Here is a 20241-nt window from a genome sequence, read left to right on the forward strand (position 1 = left end):
TCACAGGGCACACACACACACACTCTCATTCACTCACGCAATCACACACTACGGACAATTTTCCAGAGATGCCAATCAACCTACCATGCATGTCTTTCGACCGGTGGAGGAAACCCCCCAGGCACGGGGAGAACATGCAAACTCCACACACACAAGGTGGAGGCGGGAATCGACCCCAACACTGGAGGTGTGAGGCGAACATGCTAACCACTAAGCCACCGTGCCCCCCGTTTTTGTATTTGGATGGTTTATTTACAATATGTATATTGTTTTATTTCTGTCTTGAATCTTCCATGTTGTTACATTAGTTCATCTTCTGTAATTGCTTTGTCTTGATCAGAAATGCAACAGATCCAGAGCCTCACCTGATTATACATAATAATAATAATTTTATAAGAAATAAGAAATTGCCAGATTTCCTTGAAGCACATTTGCCTTTCCCCTCTAAGGTTGTCTGTATGATTACTACAATTGCCATGTGTGTGTAAGTGGAGTTTGTATGTTCTCCTTGTGCTTCAGGGGTTCCCTCTGGGTATTCTGGTTTCTTATCCCAGTCTAAAAGATATGTGTTGTAGGCTGATTGGCATCACAAATTTGCCCATGCTTTTTTTTTTTTTTTTTGCCACAAGTGTCTTCTGCCTTGTGGCCAGAGTCCCCTAGGATGGTCTCCAGGTTCCCTGTGACCCTGTGTAATATAAGTGCTACAGACAATAGATGGATGGATAAAAAATTAGGTCAATAAGAACTGAAGACTTTATACTTTACCTCAGTTTTATGCATCACCTCATTAATTACAGTATATAGCTTCTACTATCCATGCATCAGAAAGATATCTTAAGCTGTTGTATTATTGTGAACCTCAGTTAAGAGGATAAGTGCATAATGCTGTATGTGTTCATCTGCAATTGAGTCAATTGATGTTTCTCATACACACAAAACAATTAAAATGCAATGCCTCAGGAACTCTTCTAAACGGCGACGTCTATTAATTTACCTCGGTTTAAAGCATCTTGAGAGTCCTCATTGCTAAAGTAGTGAACAAAGGAGCCTTGAAACAAATGAATGAATTATACTGTGCTGTATTGTGACTTTGTCATGAAAAAAAAATGAATGAATGAAAAATGAAATAGGAATATCCCTAAATGGAGTTGTGATTTTATAAAACATTTCAATAAGTTGAATTAAAACAGTCCACATGCATTTATTTGCTTTTATTTATAGTCATGTTAATCACAGGTCACACACATTACAAACTTTTTGTAATTCTGCTGGTTTTGAAGAGTGTAGAACACTGCTACAGACAATTAGTCAAACAGTCCATAATAGCTCATGTACACACACACACGCGCGCACACACACATACAGTACTAATACAGACGTACATAACATATACTGTAAATGACTTTTCTCTTTCCCTCGAGAGAATTTTCTAAAAAATGTTCGAAACGAACTATTACACCCCTTGTTGTGCAAGAAAGCAAACACAGCACCCACACTCTGGAGTAAGAGAAGGAAGGAAGCACATTTCAGGGCAAGTGCACAAGAATGTACTAGAAACATGAAAATAATGCCCCATAATTTCCATTCATTTTAAACTCCTTCTGAAAACAAACATTGCCTATACTATATATATATATGTAACTACATAGATGGGATTAATTATTTTAGTTATCATGTTATTCTTATTGGATCTTTGATTGTTTGATTTTGTTTATTTTTTTTAATTCACCCTGGTTTAAACATGGCCATGAACTGATGTTACGGTTACTTTGAAAATCATTTTGGTCTGTGTCTGTAGCACTGACGCAGATCTGAAGATGTTTTTTTTTTCTGTAGAAAACTTCAGATCTCAGTGATGCTTCCTTTCAGGTTAAATAACCTTTCTCCCTTTGTTATAATTGAGAGCTTGTATATAATAGGAATTGCCTCTCTTTCTATAAATATAGTTCGAAAGTGTACATTTGAGATCTGGGTATGGTTGAGGCAAAAGAACATTTTTGTATAGTCTAGAGCACCTGAGAAAAACAAGATGATGCAAACAGCAGAGAAATAAGAAGTAAAAGGTTCGGGAAGCTGTGGTTTGCGCTATGGTAGCGGTAAAGAAAATGTGTGTCAAATTTCCCAACTACTTTTACTCTATTTTTACACACTTGAAGAAAGAATGTCCCTTAACTGTAATGAAAATGAGCCTTGCAGTTATGGAGAGAAGATTTCATGGTTAATCATCAAACCTTACACATCACCTGTACTTCTAACAACTGCTGGTATAACCATAAAAACTGCACTGTGCTTATTCCATTAAAATGATTGAAAATATCATTTCATATACCATCCTTTCAAACATACAGCTTGTGCATTTGAAGACAAACAAATATTTAGAATCCCACTACCCAACATCACGCAAATGTTTTCTTCAGTAATAGCAAGAACTGCAGCCATTTTTTTCTTGAATTGGTGAAAGTGAAGGCACAGGATTCTTCTTTTAAACTACTACCAGTAAAGACTCATGGCTCATCCTGGATGCATGAGAACCAAAGAGATTTTGAATGAATGTGTCTTGTGATGACATCATACAACACATCTTGGCCTGAATCTACAGAAAATCTGCTGGAATTTTGAAAAATTGTATGCTCCACTGAATAGCAATACAAGTTTGCAATAATGTCTTTGAAAGTCCTGACGGAACCATGTACTGCTGCTTCGTTACCATGTCCATTGTTAGACATAATAACATTACCATAGACTTTACATCAAGCTAAACTGAATTTATATATAACTGGAGCATTTGAATTGTGTGCTGTAGTGATTGTGTACATGTGGATTCTAAATGTGCATGCAAATACTACTGTATTTCTGAACAAAAATTAAAAGCAACTACTAGGAAACTTCTGTAATGAACACCTCAAAAAGCACATATGTAAACATACATTTTATGTATCTGTAATAACTGGATATAGTGTTAAACATGGTCTGAAACAATCCACTTAAAAAAGGCCAATGGAAAGAAATTCAATAGGATTTCCTAAAAAGTGTACAAAAATGCCATTTCCTTTTAATACAGCATATGTAACTTAACCTTACCAGACTCCTAGACATAGTTTGGAACTTCCTTTATAATCTACAAACAATTGCTAAATTTGATTCCAGCCAAGTGTAAAAATATGGAGCTGGAACATTTCTGTTGTCTCCATGATGTCCTTGGAGGTTTTCTGAAATCTTTATTTATGTCGCAGGAGTGACATCATACATTCATAGCATCGGCAACGTCCGTAAAGACCAGTCGACTTGCTACCTGAGCGCCAGCCTGACCCGCTGTCAAAGTCTGAAAATGATAGAGAAGAGTGCAGTGCAAGCTTGAGCAAAATAACACTGCCGTGAAAGAAACGATCGGGGTCACGGTAACGTAATTACACACTGGAAGATCAAATAGCCATAAGAAAAAAAATAAAATGACAATTTCTGGAATGTAACAAACCAGAAAAATTGGGTTGGAACTGAATGTTTTTTTTTCATACGACCCTTAAGGCATGTTCTTTGATGTTGCACGTACAATTGTTTCTAGATTTTTCTTCAGTTGAAATATAAATGAACTGATATAGATGAAAAAAGAAGAGGCTTTTAATTTGAAGAAGAGCATCTCAGCTGTGAAGCATGGGGTTGGCAGCATCATTATGTACAGTAGGGGTGTTTTGGTAAAGTGATACATAGCATCAAAAAGGGACTGTCTGGGAATACTAAAGCAACACCTCGAGACATCAGCCTGAAGGTTAATACTTGATAGCAACAGAGACTATCAGCAAGACAATGTACCTAAGCATACCTCCAAAGGTGTAACAAAACTGTTTAAGATAAGATAACTGTTTTGCTTAACTGTTTAAGATAAGCAAAAAAAGTGGAACTCAAAAGCTATGAGCAAAAGAATTGCCTCCAGCAAAGTATTGTGAACAGCTACCTCAAGCATTCATTCATTCATTCACTCATTTTCTACCGCTTTTATCCGAACTACCTCGGGTCACGGGGAGCCTGTGCCTATCTCAGGCGTCATCGGACATCAAGGCAGGATACACCCTGGACGGAGTGCCAACCCATCGCAGGGCACACACACACACACACACACACACACACTCTCATTCACTCACGCAATCACACACTACGGACAATTTTCCAGAGATGCCAATCAACCTACCATGCATGTCTTTGGACCGGGGGAGGAAACCGGAGTACCCGGAGGAAACCCCCGAGGCACAGGGAGAACATGCAAACTCCGCACACACAAGACGGAGGTGGGAATCGAACCCCGACCCTGGAGGTGTGAGGCGAACGTGCTACCCACTAAGCCACCGTGCCCCCCCTACCTCAAGCATTTGCAATTAAAAGGCAATGGTATCAAATGCCACCCGCTAAGATCTGATAAAAGTAAACAAAAGCTGATATAAATCTGTCTCTTAGTATTTTGAAATGACTAAATGACTAAAAACATGTAGAGACATGAACTGTTTGAAAAATGAGTTTGCATGGAATATAAAAATATATCCTTTTGCAAGGAATATAAAAGCCTATGTTCATAACCATAAGTAAACATTTTAAGTTATTAGTAATAATATAGATAATTATGCTATACTCACTTTGGAATTTGGTCCTGCCGGGCTGCCATCTCGGCCGTGGTCCAGAAGTTCCTGTTCCAGGTCGTCCTGCTCCTCGGCTGGGTCAAAGTTATACATGGGCATCAGCTGGTGCCTTAACTTCTCCAATCTACACCAAGAACAGTTTATCAGTGTAATGTTGCACAATCCTGAAAATAGTGAAGTAGTCCAGTGATGTAGTGTTTTCTCACCTTTTCTTTTTCCTTATGTACAGCATCTTTGAACAAAACAGGTAGAGACAAAGGTAAATTAATACTTTATTAGCATTCAGAAATATCTCTGACTAAGAACATTGGGAAAGAACAGTAGATTACACATCGAAGTCTCCATGTAATGCTTTTTCTTTCAGTATTAGAAGTAGTCTAAACTAGACCATTAAATTGTTCATTAATTTTAGCAGTTACAAAACAAATCTCAGTTCAGGAGGACTACAATCACCCAAAGGTTTAGCCAAGCATAATATCCTCACCACAACAACAGCCAGCCCGACAATACTGATTATGCCAAAGGGCATGAGGACCATGCCCATGCCAGCACCATCCACCGATGCAATAGGGAGCTGTGTAGAGTTGAAGCCCGTCTCATTGGATGGTACAGTAATGGTGGAGAATGTAGCTCTATAGGTTGCATTGTCCTGCACTGTCTTGCTCTCCACTGAACTGATGATGACAGGGTTGGAAAGAGTAGGAACAAATGTACGAACGGAGACTGGGGTATACTCTAAGGATGAACTGAAGAAATTAGGTTTGACAGTTGTCAGAGACATGGCCCTGGGATGGAGAAGTTGGTGGTGATGGAGGTGATTGTTTGGGTCACTCCTCAGCCATTATGTTCACCATCCTGCAAAACATTGTCTTCATCAAATAACAATACATCACACTCAACTTCGGCTTCTACTCAATTTCATTGATTACAGCAATTTTACTAAACTATCACTACATCAGAGCAAAATCCTAAGGTTAATAGAAGATTGAGAACTATATTTATGCTGAATCAGATTCAGTAGTAACACATAATAATCAATCCAACCTTGCAGAACAATTTACTGAAATATTGTATTATGGTCTTAATGAAAAAATAAATTGTCAATGAACAAACTGTGTGTGTCTGTGCATACTCTAAAAACACTCTGTGGTTATGGATGCTTAAGAATATGTGATAGCAATGGCAAGAGCAGAGCTTCCTTCCACATCACAGCCGTTAGGATGTGTGTGGACGCGGTGGATGCTGGGGCAGGAAAGAGGTTTGAGGCTTAAAATAGAGAAGTGAAGATGCTGTAGACATGAGACCAGGGTTGGTGTGAATGAAGGTTTGAATCTCTCTAACCGCATGCTGCTTTTCCTGCTTTTCATTCACATATTCTTGCTAAATTCCCCTGATGCATACACCTCTCAATGTATTAAGCACTGAGGTTTAGTTTCCTTAGAGAGTATTTACTGAGAATGCTTAAATAAATACAGACTATATCATAAAAACATTATATGCTTAATGCTTAATTCTGCTTATTTGCAGAAGCAGAATTTGATGTAATTCAGTGTCCCCCTCAAAAAAATCCTTGTTATCCTAGACATTTAAGCTCGTATATACAATTATTTATGGTACTTATGACAGATTCTCTTAGCAGAAAATATTTGCTTATGAATTTGGCTCGGGTTAGAGTTACAGTTTCAATTACACCTGAGTTACAAATAGAGTTATTAGAGAATTAGAGAATGATGGTTGACATAAGGTTTTTGTATTAGTTTGTATTTAGTTTACACCAAATTAACGTACACCGCATATTTTCACTTCAAGACTATAAGGTAAAAGGTAGAAACATTTATCTGGCCTTTTTTTATTATTATTTGGCAAAATGTGTGCTAGAAATATGGCATGAATTTCAATAAACATACAATTTTTTATATTTTATACACCGACGCTGTTGAACTTGAGTTGGCACTGCTTTATTGCTAAAGATCATAAATTCACAAAATATGCAGAATGAAACTTGTAATTGAAATGAAACTTAACATCAGTTAACCCCTGGGTTTGACTAGGATAGTAATACAAGTAAGCGTTAGTGTTTATGCTAGGATATGTAGTTCAACTGACTGATCAGTCATACTGTGTTAAAATAGGTATGTGTTTTCACCTCTCTGCATAGTTAACTTCCCCTTGTCACCCTCCCTTAGGCAGCTGGGCAGAACTGGGCGTTGTGACAGGATGTGGGTATTAGGTATAAGGGTGAGAAAGTGCCAGCGCCAGGGGTGATGCTGTACCCAGGAAAGAGAGTACGCAGAAAAAAGGCCTACGAAAGGAACATGTGTTTCGTAAGACAGTGTCAGTCAGATCTACCTGCACCCAGCCTTTGTGTCTGTTTTTCTTTCACAGTCTCGTTTTTTTTTCTCATGAAAGCGTTCTCTTTCTCTTATCTTTCTCTGGTTAGAGAGCTGTGCGTGTGGAGGGTAACTGCCAGTATGTTAGATGGTACACACTAAAGTCAAACAAACTCCCACATATGTAAATATCATCTTGAGTAAAATGAAGACTAATGGCTTTTCTTTGTAAAGCAACTCTATACATGTGTTTAGTTTGTGTTCTTGGTGGGCAAGCTACAAAACAAAGCAGATATGGAAAAAAAAATTAAAAAAAAGAAAAACACACAAGTGTAAACTACTGTGATCCCACAGTGTCCTCCAAAGTGTTATAGCGTTTTCCTGACACAACTATTTTATATGAGGCTGTTTAAGGCTGTTGCCGTTAACACCGATGATTCATTTACTATAAGTAAGAGTAAGAGTTTCAGGTGCTTGAGCAATTGTATTTGAGTCATGAATAAATCTCTGTGCATCTTGTTGGTTTTTTAGCCTGTAGCTAATCTCAGGGGAAACATTCAGGTACACAAAACATTTTAAACCAACTTAAGGTATCTGTTTGGACCAGTGATTCTCTGTTTATAGTCTCAACATGCAATAAAAATACATTTAATAGATAGCTTCGATTATCAATAAAACAATATTCCATTTCCCTGACGATCAGACTTTCAAATTCATAATGTAGACAGTTTTGCAGTTTTAACTTTACTATGCACAGACTACAGGCAACTGACAGCATCAAGACTCCCAATGATGTAAGGGTTGTGTTAACCTATATTTACCATAATGTTATATTACAGTATCCTGAACATTTTTGTACTTTCTCCCTGCATCGTGCATTCTCTGGTTTTATCCTCAGCCCTGAAAATATCCTTAGGTGGACTAGGTTAAATTGTGCATAAGTGTGAATGTCTTTGTGCATGGTATTCTGTGACTAACTGACAATCCTTTCAAGGGTATATTTTCATCTTGCACAGTGAGTTCTCAAGGTAAAATCTGGATTCACCGTGACCCTGACCAAGAGCATTGGTAAATCCACACCAATAATGAAGTTATCCAAGCATCTACTGTACATTGTTTATAACGACAGTCGTGGTCAATTTAATATGCAATCTATTTTATTAATTATCAGTGTGACAATTGTTAGATATAAACACACAAAACACTTTTCAGTGCACTGCGGTTGAGAACTTAATTTTAAATTGTTTTCACAGAAAAGATGGTCTATTTTGTCTTTTATTAGCAAATCTCTAGCCAGTATATTTACATCCTCAAAACAGAGCACTGTACAGCCAATGTTATAGGTTTAAGAAGCTAATATGTCTATACACTGATTGAAATAAAGTATTTAAACACATCACAAGTAGGAGTTTCTAGGTAAAAAGGCATTTTCTGTAAATTGTACTGTTTGAGTTACAACAATAGTCAAATACTGTGGCCTTCCTTCATCTCTAATTAAAGAGAGAAATTCAGCAGTGTTTTAGTTCTCAGCATCTAAAGCTTCAACTTTCATGCTAATACAACTGTGCTCCATCAAAATCATCATGTATGTCATCTCATACATTGCTAACCTCATGTATGTCTGGGGGGGGGGAGATATGGTGGCTTAGTGGTCAGCACATTTGCCTCACACCCCCAGGATTGGGGGTTCGATTCCCGCCTCCGCCTTGTGTGTGTGGAGTTTGCATGTTTTCCCCGTGCCTCGGGGGTTTCCTCCGGTTTCTTCCCCCGGTCATGACATGCATGGTAGGTTGATTGGCATCTCTGGAAAATTGTCCGTAGTGTGAGATTGCGTGAGTGAATGAGAGTGTGTTTGTGTGTGCCCTGCGATGGGTTGGCACTCCGTCCAGGGTGTATCCTGCCTTGATGCCCAATGACGCCTGAGATGGCACAGGCTCCTCGTCACGCTTATCCGAACTTCTCAGTTCACCCGAGAAGTTCGGATAAGTGGTAGAAAATGAATGAATGTATATTTTTGTCTGCTGTAGGGCTCACAATTACATACAACAACCTGGCATATGAATAGTTATCATATCTAAACAAACTATTTCGATACAGACATGTTTAATGTGTGTGTGTGTGTGTGTGTGTGTGTGTGTGTGTGTGTGTGTGTGTGTGTGTGTGTGTGTGTGTGTGACTTAAATGGAGATATTCCTACACTCTGCTTACTCTCATTCCTTTAGTGTGTGTGTGTGTCTACCCGGATGAGGATGATGCTTAATGAAGAACATGTGAAGCTTTCAGCCAATCACGGCTTCCAGGCCTGATAAAGCGTCTCATCTCGACCAATCAGCGATAATCACAGAACAAAGATAGTCACACTAGAACGTAGTGTCTAAATGTCTCAGTCATATGATACACGTTCACCAACCAATACATCAGTGCTAGGATGGGACAGCCATTACACATAAACAACCGTGTTACATACATACTCACCTTATCATCAGGTACAGTAGAGAGGCAGATTAAATGACAACAGCACTGAAAGTGAGAAAAAGTGGATCGTCTTCCTTCTCGGTTTCGCCTCAACAGGGAAAAAGTGCTCAGCGAAGCTATAATAATTTTATATAAAACAGCTTTTGATCAGAAACAACCACTTAATCCCTAATTATCCTCTACTCAACACCGCCTGGTGTTTTCCTCGTTATTCTACCTGTAATTCCTCTATTCCTGAATAAACATAAACCGTCATATGGATGCTACAAGCCTTGACTACAGGCTACGTCTGATAAAGTATACTACCACTCTACAAAGTATGTAAAACTAGTGCGCTACATATGCTGACCAACTGTTTTACACACACTGCTTAGTATGTTAGTAGGCGGTTTGAGCTTCAGCTGCTAGTCCCACCCCTTACTAGGGTTTTCCTGTGTTGCCATTGGTCGGCTGTAGAAAGATGCGAAGCCACGATTGGTTCCAGTATACATCCTTCACGCATAACGGGGTAAGATTTCATGGCTAAGCTAACTAAACACCGTGACAGTGGTGGAAGTGGGTTCAGGGATATTAACCCTTTACTGACATATTTTGTATATTCTGTACTATATGTAAAGCTCCCACATGTCATTTGACTTGTTCAGTGATATTGGCTATCAATAAAACGTTAAACAAAATGGTGTCGTTATAATCCTTTAATTCAAACATACATGTTGATATTTCACTGTTCATCCACATGCTTGTCCATTTTTCGTTTCAAGTCATCTTGAAAGAGTCTCCAGTCATCATGGCAACAAATTCTGGAAAATGTAGTAAATTTATTTTTAGAGAAATATTTTCCCACTCTGGCATTTCAGTATAGCAGTCATCTGTTATTGAGACTAAAATCTGTCAGACATCTGTCATTGAGACTAAAATCTGTCAGACATCTGTCATTGAGACTAAAATCTGTCAGTCATCTGTTATGGAGACTAAAATCTGTCAGTCATCTGTTATTGAAAATAAAATCTGTCAGTCATCTGTTATTGAGACTAAAATCTGTCAGTCATCTGTTATTGAGACTAAAATCTGTCAGTTATCTGTTATTGAGACTAAAATCTGTCAGTCATCTGTTATTGAGACTAAAATCTGTCAGTCATCTGTTATTGAGACTAAAATCTGTCAGTCATCTGTTATTGAGACTAAAATCTGTCAGTCATCTGTTATTGAGACTAAAATCGGTCAGTCATCTGTTATTGAGACTAAAATCTGTCAGTCATCTGTTATTGAGACTAAAATCTGTCAGTCATCTGTTATTGAGACTAATATCTGTCAGTCATCTGTTATTGAAAATAAAATCTGTCAGTCATCTGTTATTGAGACTAAAATCTGTCAGTCATCTGTTATTGAGACTAAAATCTGTCAGTTATCTGTTATTGAGACTAAAATCTGTCAGTCATCTGTTATTGAGACTAAAATCTGTCAGTCATCTGTTATTGAGACTAAAATCTGTCAGTCATCTGTTATTGAGACTAAAATCTGTCAGTCATCTGTTATTGAGACTAAAATCTGTCAGTCATCTGTTATTGAGACTAAAATCGGTCAGTCATCTGTTATTGAGACTAAAATCTGTCAGTCATCTGTTATTGAGACTAAAATCTGTCAGTCATCTGTTATTGAGACTAATATCTGTCAGTCATCTGTTATTGAGACTAATAAAAGTATGTTCTAACGAAACCATAGTGATATTAAGGAATCTGGATTTGGTTAAGGTCTAGACAAGCTCCCTAAATTCCCATCCCTGGTATTTATGAAAAAGTAGTGTCCTTAGTTTTAGTTTACAGAACTAAAATGTGCAGGAAAGGGTCTTCAGGTCTTGGTTTGGAAACATGTTACGTAAAACAAAATATAAAAAATAATTAATTGTGAAACAAAAAAATGTCATTTTTGTTATGGATAGGTTCCTAATCACCCTCATAATCAATGGTTCCATCTCCATCTTTGTCAGCCTCCTTCATCATCTGTTCTGCTTCTTCTTCACTGAGAGCTTCACCAGCATTCATCAACACATACCTGCACACAGTTCATACTAAATTAGAACAAGAATAAATCATTAGAACAAATCATGTAACCTAAAAAAAAAAGCGTGCCTTTATTTGAGTTTATATTCTATATAATAGACGTCTTATGTTAAAACATTAGGCAAAAAACATATTAATCCCTTACAGGTTGTTTTGTCAAATACAGTCCTTATTATATTAAAAAAGTGATAAGCTAGACCTGGAGCAGTATTTTACAGTATTTACAACAGAGCTGTTGTGAAATAATTTACAGTATTGTCAATCTGAATAAGATGGGTCATTAATTTACTTGAGTGTATTCCAGTCAATGTAGCCCTTGGCCTCCTTATCAAACACTTTAAATGCAGCTCGAAGCTCAGCATCTTGGTTTTTAGCTCTCTCATGGTAAAGAGCCATAAGACCCAGAAACCTGTCACAGTTAAAGGTGCCTTTGCCTGTAAAAGTACAAATGGTGGTATTCACAAAACAATCAAATAAACCAGGATAACAGCATTAAAACATAACCTCTGCACATTTCATGACAATTTAGAATATTATTTATATTTATAGCAAAATAAGGCACATAAATGATCTCCACAAAACATAGAAAAAGAAAAGGTTGCTCTTGCTAGACTACTGATTCGAATTTATGTGAAAATACTAAATGAGATTGGAGTTACTTATAAAGTTAAAGTGTGTGATACGGGTTATAGGGCAATATTTTAAATTGCATTCAGTCAGGGTTTTTTTTTGGGGGGGGGAGAGAGAGAGAGAGAGAGAGAGAGAGCTGTATACTGTGAAACATAAAAGAATGAAAATAATCATGAAATAAACAATTTAATTTTTCATTTACATTCATTTTTAAATGTTATTTTTCTGCTGAATGTATTTATTTGTTAATTGTTATTTATATTGTAGCGAGCTTTTCACTTATTAAAAAACAGTACTTTGCAAGCTACTTTAAATATAACCTTTAAATATAAATAAATAAAAAAAATAACAACTGAGATAACCTAGGTCTTAATCTGTTCCTAGCCTGTAGATGGCGTTAATTTGCTTTTTTAAAGGCAGCCTGGGGTGAAATGGTCACCCACATTTGGTGAAATCATAAATCCCTCTACTCGTCCAGCGTAATCCTCTTATACCTCACTGTTTACAAAACTCAGTATGCAGAGTGCTCAAATTAACTGGCTGATATATAAAGCCTCAGATACATTTAAAAAGAGAGGGAGAGAGAAAATTTTGTGTGTGTGTGTGTGTGTGTGTGTGTGTGTGTGTGTGTGTGTGTGTGTGTGTGTGTGTGTGTGTGTGTGTGTGTGATTGTGTCCTGTAATGGGTTGGTACCCTGTCTCTGGTGTCTCCTGCCTTGTCCTCCAACTCTTCAGGGATAGGTTCCATGAATAGTTGGGATGGGTGAATTTAAATGAATTTTGACAAATTTAACAAGTGTTGTGTTTTTTTCAGTATAACCAAAGTATGGTGAGAATTAGCACAGAGGCAGGTGCTCCATCTTATTATTAAACTTACCGTCTTTATCTACATTTTTGGCCATTTGACTCAGCTCCCTCTTTGTTGGGTTGATTCCCATCAAACTCATCAGCCTCTCCAGCTCCTGTGTCTTCACGTCCCCATTCCCCTCCTCATCAAACATTTCAAATACACCTTTATACTCTGTGATCTGTTCTGGAGTCAGTTTGCTTGCCTAAAATGAGAACATCCCGCTTTGTTATTTTTTACACACAAGACATACATATGTGGTAACTATTGACTCTAGAGAGTGTATATGTCAAAGAATCCAATACATTGAAGAAACATTCATTTAAAAAAAAAACCTAAATAAAATGTTAATTACCATGTGTACCACAAAAATCATAGAGCTATACAATATACTGGAAATTATTTTACATTTTAGACATAATAAATACAAATGCTTACCATTTTGTCCGGATCAAACACTGGTAGCTTCTGTGTGTTGTTCTGCTGGAGTAGCGATGGAGCCTTAAAACTTGTGGGCAATGTTATAATAAAATGTCCCATGAGATTTTTCCTCACACCATAAATGGTATCTAAAAGATACTTTAGAGAGCATCTGCCTGGTCTGCACTTCTACTCTGCTAAGTGCTTTTGAGAGAAATGTCACATACTAAATTGTACTTTAGATCTTAAGGCAGGTTGTTTTCAAAGTCATCTGATCAGTTAAACTATCCGAATAAGGTTTGGTAAATCTCTGTCCCTCTTTGGGAATTGATAACTTCATCTATGTCAGTCTCAGCATGTGCTTTAGGTCACACTCTCTCCCAAGCCAGTGTTGGCTATGAAGCTTACCAAATAAAGGGATAAGTGAATCATTAGGTTTCTATTTCCAGTTCATACCAACTGTGGCCATCATTAGAAAGATTATTCCAGCACATTAATTGTTTTGAAAGAGCTTCAGTTTAGAAAGAGTGTCTTTTTTCACTAGCTTGGTGGACCTTTGACATTTTAACAACTTAGTATTATAGCACCTACACTAATATGTAATGCAGTTATCTATAGAGTTACTTTATATATTATATTAAATCAGGTTTATACAGACTGTGAATAACCAACACAAATTTTCAATGCAAAATGTAAAAAATTAAATGAATAGAGGTAAAAATTACATTAATGGGAAGAGTTGCACTTACACTCCATATTTTTAAACAAATATCACATTTGTTGTGTGATATATCACTAATCTATCAGTTCAAATCAACATTTCATTTTTATTATTTATTTTTTTAAAAACACTTCCCCCTTTCCTAGAGATCCAGAGCCTAGATCTGCTTTGCCCACACACCTAAGTAAGCAATGCACATGCATCCACACATCTATATACTGTAAAAGCATAACATGGTCAGCCCACTTTCTTAAATTGCTCCTTAAAATGCTTACAGGCCCATAGTAAGGCACTTTTAGTGGCGGACAGGGGTCAGCAAGTGCGATCTGACTAGTCTGAGGCTAAGAAGCATCATACACAGCAAGCTGAGATGTACTGAGTGTTCTGACTCTGCTGTAGCCATCATTGATTTTAACTTTAAGCTCATGTGTGGGCTTAGACCAGAAGGGCTAGCGTTTGCCCCCGCATTCACGTCACTAAGCTTTGGGTGCCTATGGCCGTTAGCAATTCACAGTTGTCCTTCCTTAGACTTCTTTCGATACTACATACACTTTTGCTAGGTACTAACCACTTTATACCAGGAACACCCCACAATACCTGTCATTTAGGAGATGCTCTGACCCAGTCATCTAGCCAGCACAATTTACCCATTTTTCCTACTTCCAACACATCAACTGTGTTGTTCACTTGATGTCCAATATATCGAAGCCCTTGAAAGGTGCATGTTATGAGATAATCAATGTTATTCACTTCACCTGTGAGTGGTTTTAATTATACAACTGATTGGTGTAAGCAAAGGTGCATAGCTAACAAGATTCTACATAGGAAGCAATGGATAATTAGATACCAGAATTATGTGATTTCAAAGGATGAAAGTTGGCAAATAAATAGTTTTTTATACTGCCAGGCCATCTGTTTTAATGATGTGCAATGCTTTAGAGGCAACAATAATTCAGCTAGCAATAAGATATTATGTTATTCTTTTGCACGTCCAAGTTTTGTCTACCCATTGATTTCTTGCTAATGGCAAAGACAGTAAGTGACTGGTCTGGGATGTCTCAACCTACAATGAGCTTTTTCTACTACCTTGTTTTGCTGCATACCATAATCCAACATGTTCTCAAATCTTTAGTTAACGCACATCAGCACCTTATAATGTATTTTAATAGAAAAGTTTGTGAAATGAATATCCTCCAGTGCAGGATAATTCTGCTTTTCCAAGATAGCATTGGTGTGCAATTGGCTTCTCTTAGTATTTTGCTGTGACTTTTTTTGTGGCCATTTTTATACTCATTTTGTGCTTTGAATTTATGTTGTATCAATCAGTACTTTTACAAGTTATTGCTATTTATCAACATACGCAGGTGAATATGAAGAAAATCAGCATCTCCCAAACAAAACTAAAGACAGATCAAAGAGGCCTATTGTGAGTGTTTTTTTAATTATTATTCTTAAATGAGGATTCTCCATCATTACTCTAGCAGCAGTTTGACCAAATAACTTTTAATTCATTCCGTGACCTAGCTCCTATCTCAAATTGCTCGTATCTCAAAGCAAATTTCCCCATTTAAATGAATTGAAATCCCATTAATCCGTTCCAGCTCGCAAAATTCCACTCCAGTTGTTTTGTTTGTGTTTTGAACATGAAAAATGTACAGTACCTGTATTTATAAATGACAAATATTGTATAAAAACATACAGTAATAAAAGAGAATGTTAAAAAAAAAAAACTGGTTTTACTATAAAGTGTATTGTTTACCTTGGAGATCAGACAACTTGAGCTAACGGGGGATGCACACGGAGGTTGAGGGAGGAGAAAACAGGCGGAGGAGTTAGGAGGAATTTTGTCTCGTACGTACACTTTCACTTTTGTTCACTTACTCGCTACTGTACACTCTTAATGCTACTTTACACTTAAATGGAACGTAACTAAACTTCATTTAGTAATTAACTTCATTTAAAATTAACGAACTTAACTGAAATTCTCTTAACTTAACTGAACTTAATTGCTACAATTTCTGTTTTCTTTTCTTGCAGTGGAAAGGCAGCTTTAACCGAGTGAGACGCGGGAAGGCGGGGGAAACAGAGCACATGCGGTTGGGGATCTTTGTTTCGGCGGCGGCGGCAGCAGCTCAGATGCTCATATCTCAAAAATTTGCTCGTATCTCAAGGCAAAAAAATTGGTTGAATCACAGCTCGTATCTCAAAAAAAATTCGGATGTCAAAGCACTTGTATCTCGAGGTATCACTGTATTACCCATTTCTCTCCATATGTAGCACCGATCACTGTGGGCAAACTGTTCAATTTATGTTTAATCAGAGAACACTCCTAAGAATAAGCTAGATCTTTGTCCTTGTGAGGCACCTTTCCTGCTTAACAGCTTTTCGTATCTCTTACCTGAACAATGCAGTGTCTAAATGGTCCCAAGATGTTTATATTTGCAGACAATTTAAAGAGACAGTCAGCTATCTGTATATACTGTATATAACTTCTGTAAAATTATACATACAATGTACATATCACATATTGTATTTTTTATACTCCTCATCCTCTACACATATGTGCTTTACATACATCTGCACTATTTCATTTATGTGTCTTATAGCCTTTATATTTATTCACTGTACATACAGTACAGACCAAAAGTTTGGACACACCTTCTCATTCAAAGAGTTTTCTTTATTTTCATGACTATGAAAATTGTAGATTCGCACTGAAGGCATCAAAACTATGAATTAACGCATGTGGAATTATATACATAAAAAAGTGTGAAAAAATAAATGACCCCAAACACACCTCCAGGCTGTGTAAGGGCTATTTGACCATGAAGGAGAGTGATGGGGTGCTGCACCAGATGACCTGGCCTCCACAGTCACCAGACCTGAACCCAATCAAGATGGTTTGGAGTGAGCTGGACCACAGAGTGAAGGCAAAAGGGCCAACAAGTGCTAAGCATCTCTGGGAACTTCTTCAAGACTGTTGGAAGACCATTTCAGGTGACTACCTCTTGAAACTCATCAAGAGAATGCCAATAGTGTGCAAAGCAGTAATCAAAGCAAAAGGTGGCTACTTTGAAGAACCTAGAATATGACATATTTTCAGTTGTTTCACACTTTTGTATGTAAACTTTTAACCCATTGGAATTCTCATATAGTGAATTTAAACTGAAAAAAAAAATTAATTACATACTAAAAATGTATGCATTACAAAATATAACACCTACATCATCACACCCTGCACCAAACCCATTCTCATTTGGTTAAGCACAATCCATCACAGGCAGATTCTGCTGCTATTTACCACCTCCTCTAAGCACGCAGTCATTCTGGACATGATGGAGCTCCATTACCTGCCTCAGCCACTGCATCCACAGACCATGAACTAATGTTAGCCTTTACTTTCATTTAAACAAACCAAACAACAGTTTCCAGCAAAGGTACATCAAGACCTACTACATTTCCTGCCTTAACAGCTATGTCTTTGGTCTAATACACTGACTGTGCATTAGATGCTGGAATGTTGCCAGGGCATTAAACAATCCAAAATGAAAGGTCGCAATTGGTATAAACCAAACAGAGTGGAGAAAGGTACCTGCAACCTGGCAACCTCTGTGATTTGAGACTTGAAGAGGCGGTCTCCATAAGGGACCAGGATGGATTGCATAGCTATTGGACAAATCACTGGGAATTGGGTCAGGCTCACACATTGATGGCATGCTCAAAGAGGTCTACAAAGGCCTCCTGGTTATGGCAGCCTCTATGGAAACACCTGCCAACTGGATCAGGCTCCAGAACACCTGCAGGGCATGGAAGCACTGTTCCTGCTTTTCTTCAACTTGGGGAGGACCCGATGTTGGGTTTGGTGGATGCCAGCAAGGAATTTCTGCCAGTGGCAAGGACTCCATCACAGAGTATCTTTTTATTTGTAGACACCCACAAACACATACTGTATGGCTTCATATGACCTTCAACCTTTGACAGCCCATGACCGTAGAAAACAAAGCCTTGCAACATCGGACCCTTCAGGGTCTACAAGCCAATATCAGTGACATCACATAAAAGCTGGAATCCTTCCAACACTGCCATATAACCCCACCTTTTCATGGTTCTTGCATCAAGTCAGTCATGCCAGACCCCCCTGCCACCGATCACAAAGTCTCTACACCATCAACTACCTGTGACAGGTTAAGTAGTTTTTCCTATAAAACATTGTGGCCTACAAACCTTGCCGCACCAGAATGCACTTCCCACAATACACCTGAACTTCTACATTCACAGTCTCCAGGCTTTTGATTTCACCTCACCTGTTGCCTATAGTTTCACTCACACCATGTGAATTTATAAACCCCTTTTACACAGCAAAAAAAATCTGCCCAGTTTCCCTAGCGTCTGTTAATATCCAGGCTTTTGTCTTTGTTTGCTTTTCTGGTTCACGCATGATATACTGTTTGCTGATCATTTGACCTCTGATTACTTTTTTTAGATTGCATAACATTTCTTACTGCAGTTTATAATAAATTAATTTAAACTGCATCTTCCATAGACGTTTAGAAGGAAGCAAAGATTCCTTTTAGTATACTTGCAAACTACAGTAGCTGGGCTGAAATTTAGAATTGTTTATATGGCAATGGCAAATATTATTCATTCATTAATTTTCTACCAAATGGTTATTTTTACACATGGAAGAAAATTGGATGGATTCTTGGGTGTCATTGATTTTTCTTAGGACAGAGAATTTTGTAGTTTCCAGTTTCTCATGTAAGTATGATGTAATTGATAACAGAAACTAACTTGTCTCATAGTTGTTTCACAATCTTAAGTATAAATATAAACAAGTATTATATATAAGTAAATGTAGTGTACATTCAAAAGCATACATTTTTTATTTAATGTTTTATGTAATGCAATAAAATTTAAATTAAAAAAATACTTATTTGCGAATTGTTGTGGTATAAGAGTAATAAAACCTAATTCAACTTAGAATTAAGTCACATCATACCAGCCAATTGGTGATGTTTCAGTATTTCTATCAGTATTAGTGGTGTTTTTCTATTGGTTTTAATGGTGATTCAGTATTTCTATTAGTTTTAGTGGTGTTTCAGTATTTCTATCAGTATTATTGGTGTTTCAGTATTTCTATCAGTATTAGTGGTGTTTCAGTATTTCTATCAGTATTAGTGGTGTTTTTCTATCGGTATTAGTGTTCTTTTTCTATCGGTATTAGTGGTGTTTCAGTATTTCTATCAATATTAGTGATGTTTCAGTAATTCTATCAGTAGCTATTAGTAGTGTTTCATTATTTCTATCAGTATTAGTGATGTTTCAGTATTTCTATCAGTATTAGTGATGTTTCAGTATTTCTATCAGTATTAGTGGTGTTTCAGTATTTCTATCAGTATTAGTGGTGTTTTTCTATCAGTATTATTAGTGTTTCAGTATTTCTATCAGTATTAGTGATGTTTCAGTAATTCTATCAGTAGCTATTAGTGGTGTTTCAGTATTTCTATCAGTATTAGTGCTGTTTCAGTATTTCTATCAGTATTAGTGGTATTTCAGTATTTCTATCAGTATTAGTGGTGTTTTTCTATCGGTTTTAATGGTGATTCAGTATTTCTATTAGTTTTAGTGGTGTTTCAGTATTTCTATCAGTATTAGTGGTGATTCAGTATTTCTATCAGTATTATTGGTGTTTCAGTATTTCTATCAGTATTAGTGGTGTTTTTCTATCGGTATTAGTGGTGTTTCAGTATTTCTATCAGTATTAGTGATGTTTCAGTAATTCTATCAGTAGCTATTAGTGGTGTTTCAGTATTTCTATCAGTATTAGTGATGTTTCAGTATTTCTATCAGTATTAGTGGTGTTTTTCTATCGGCATTAGTGGTTTTTCTATCAGTATTAGTGATGTTTCAGTATTTCTATCAGTATTAGTGGTGTTTTTCTATCGGCATTAGTGATTTTTCTATCAGTATTATTAGTGTTTCAGTATTTCTATCATTATTAGTGATGTTTCAGTAATTCTATCAGTAGCTATTAGTGGTGTTTCAGTATTTCTATTAGTATTAGTGGTGTTTCAGTACTTCTATCAGTATTAGTGGTGTTTCAGTATTTCTATCATTATTAGTGGTATTTC

The 20241-nt window shown here is 37.0% G+C and overlaps 2 protein-coding genes across 3 annotated transcripts; both read right to left on the minus strand.

Annotated features, from left to right (window-relative positions):
- Positions 1-215: 215 nt before the first annotated feature.
- si:ch211-161c3.5 (uncharacterized protein C3orf18) lies at positions 216-9843 on the minus strand. Of its 2 annotated transcripts, XM_047814262.1 has the most exons (6): positions 9434-9843; positions 6775-6930; positions 5113-5483; positions 4835-4860; positions 4626-4752; positions 216-3322 (listed from the first exon to the last, which is right to left on the minus strand). In XM_047814262.1, exons 3-6 carry the CDS (start codon positions 5407-5409, stop codon positions 3242-3244), a joined length of 531 nt encoding a protein of 176 aa, XP_047670218.1. In that variant the 5' UTR covers positions 5410-5483; positions 6775-6930; positions 9434-9843; the 3' UTR covers positions 216-3241. The 2 variants fall into 2 exon arrangements, with proteins under 2 accessions (XP_047670218.1, XP_027002085.1); XM_027146284.2 differs by lacking the exon at positions 6775-6930 and having other exon boundaries at positions 9434-9840.
- A 270-nt stretch (positions 9844-10113) lies between these two features.
- On the minus strand, positions 10114-14809 carry LOC113643141 (calglandulin-like). The gene is made up of 6 exons (XM_027147213.2): positions 14708-14809; positions 13408-13477; positions 13000-13174; positions 11783-11927; positions 11385-11485; positions 10114-10233 (listed from the first exon to the last, which is right to left on the minus strand). The coding sequence occupies exons 1-6, from the start codon at positions 14737-14739 to the stop codon at positions 10190-10192; spliced, it is 567 nt and encodes a 188-aa protein (XP_027003014.1). The 5' UTR covers positions 14740-14809; the 3' UTR covers positions 10114-10189.
- Between the last annotated feature and the right edge of the window lie 5432 nt (positions 14810-20241).

This window comes from Tachysurus fulvidraco, chromosome 5, assembly GCF_022655615.1.
Source record: "Tachysurus fulvidraco isolate hzauxx_2018 chromosome 5, HZAU_PFXX_2.0, whole genome shotgun sequence".
NCBI classification, from domain to species: Eukaryota; Metazoa; Chordata; class Actinopteri; order Siluriformes; family Bagridae; genus Tachysurus; species Tachysurus fulvidraco.

Coding starts and splice junctions, on each gene's coding strand:
- si:ch211-161c3.5 (XM_047814262.1), bottom strand. CDS start 5,409: ATGTCTCTGACAACTGTCAAACCTAATTTCTTCAGTTCATCCTTAGAG. Junction 4,753..4,834: donor TACATAAGGAAAAAGAAAAG/GTGAGAAAACAC, acceptor TTCTTGGTGTAG/ATTGGAGAAGTTAAGGCACC. Junction 3,323..4,625: donor CGGCAGGACCAAATTCCAAA/GTGAGTATAGCA, acceptor TATCATTTTCAG/ACTTTGACAGCGGGTCAGGC.
- LOC113643141 (XM_027147213.2), bottom strand. CDS start 14,739: ATGACTGGGTCAGAGCATCTCCTAAATGACAG. Junction 11,928..12,999: donor CAAAAATGTAGATAAAGACG/GTAAGTTTAATA, acceptor GTACTTTTACAG/GCAAAGGCACCTTTAACTGT. Junction 11,486..11,782: donor ATTGACTGGAATACACTCAA/GTAAATTAATGA, acceptor AACTGTGTGCAG/GTATGTGTTGATGAATGCTG.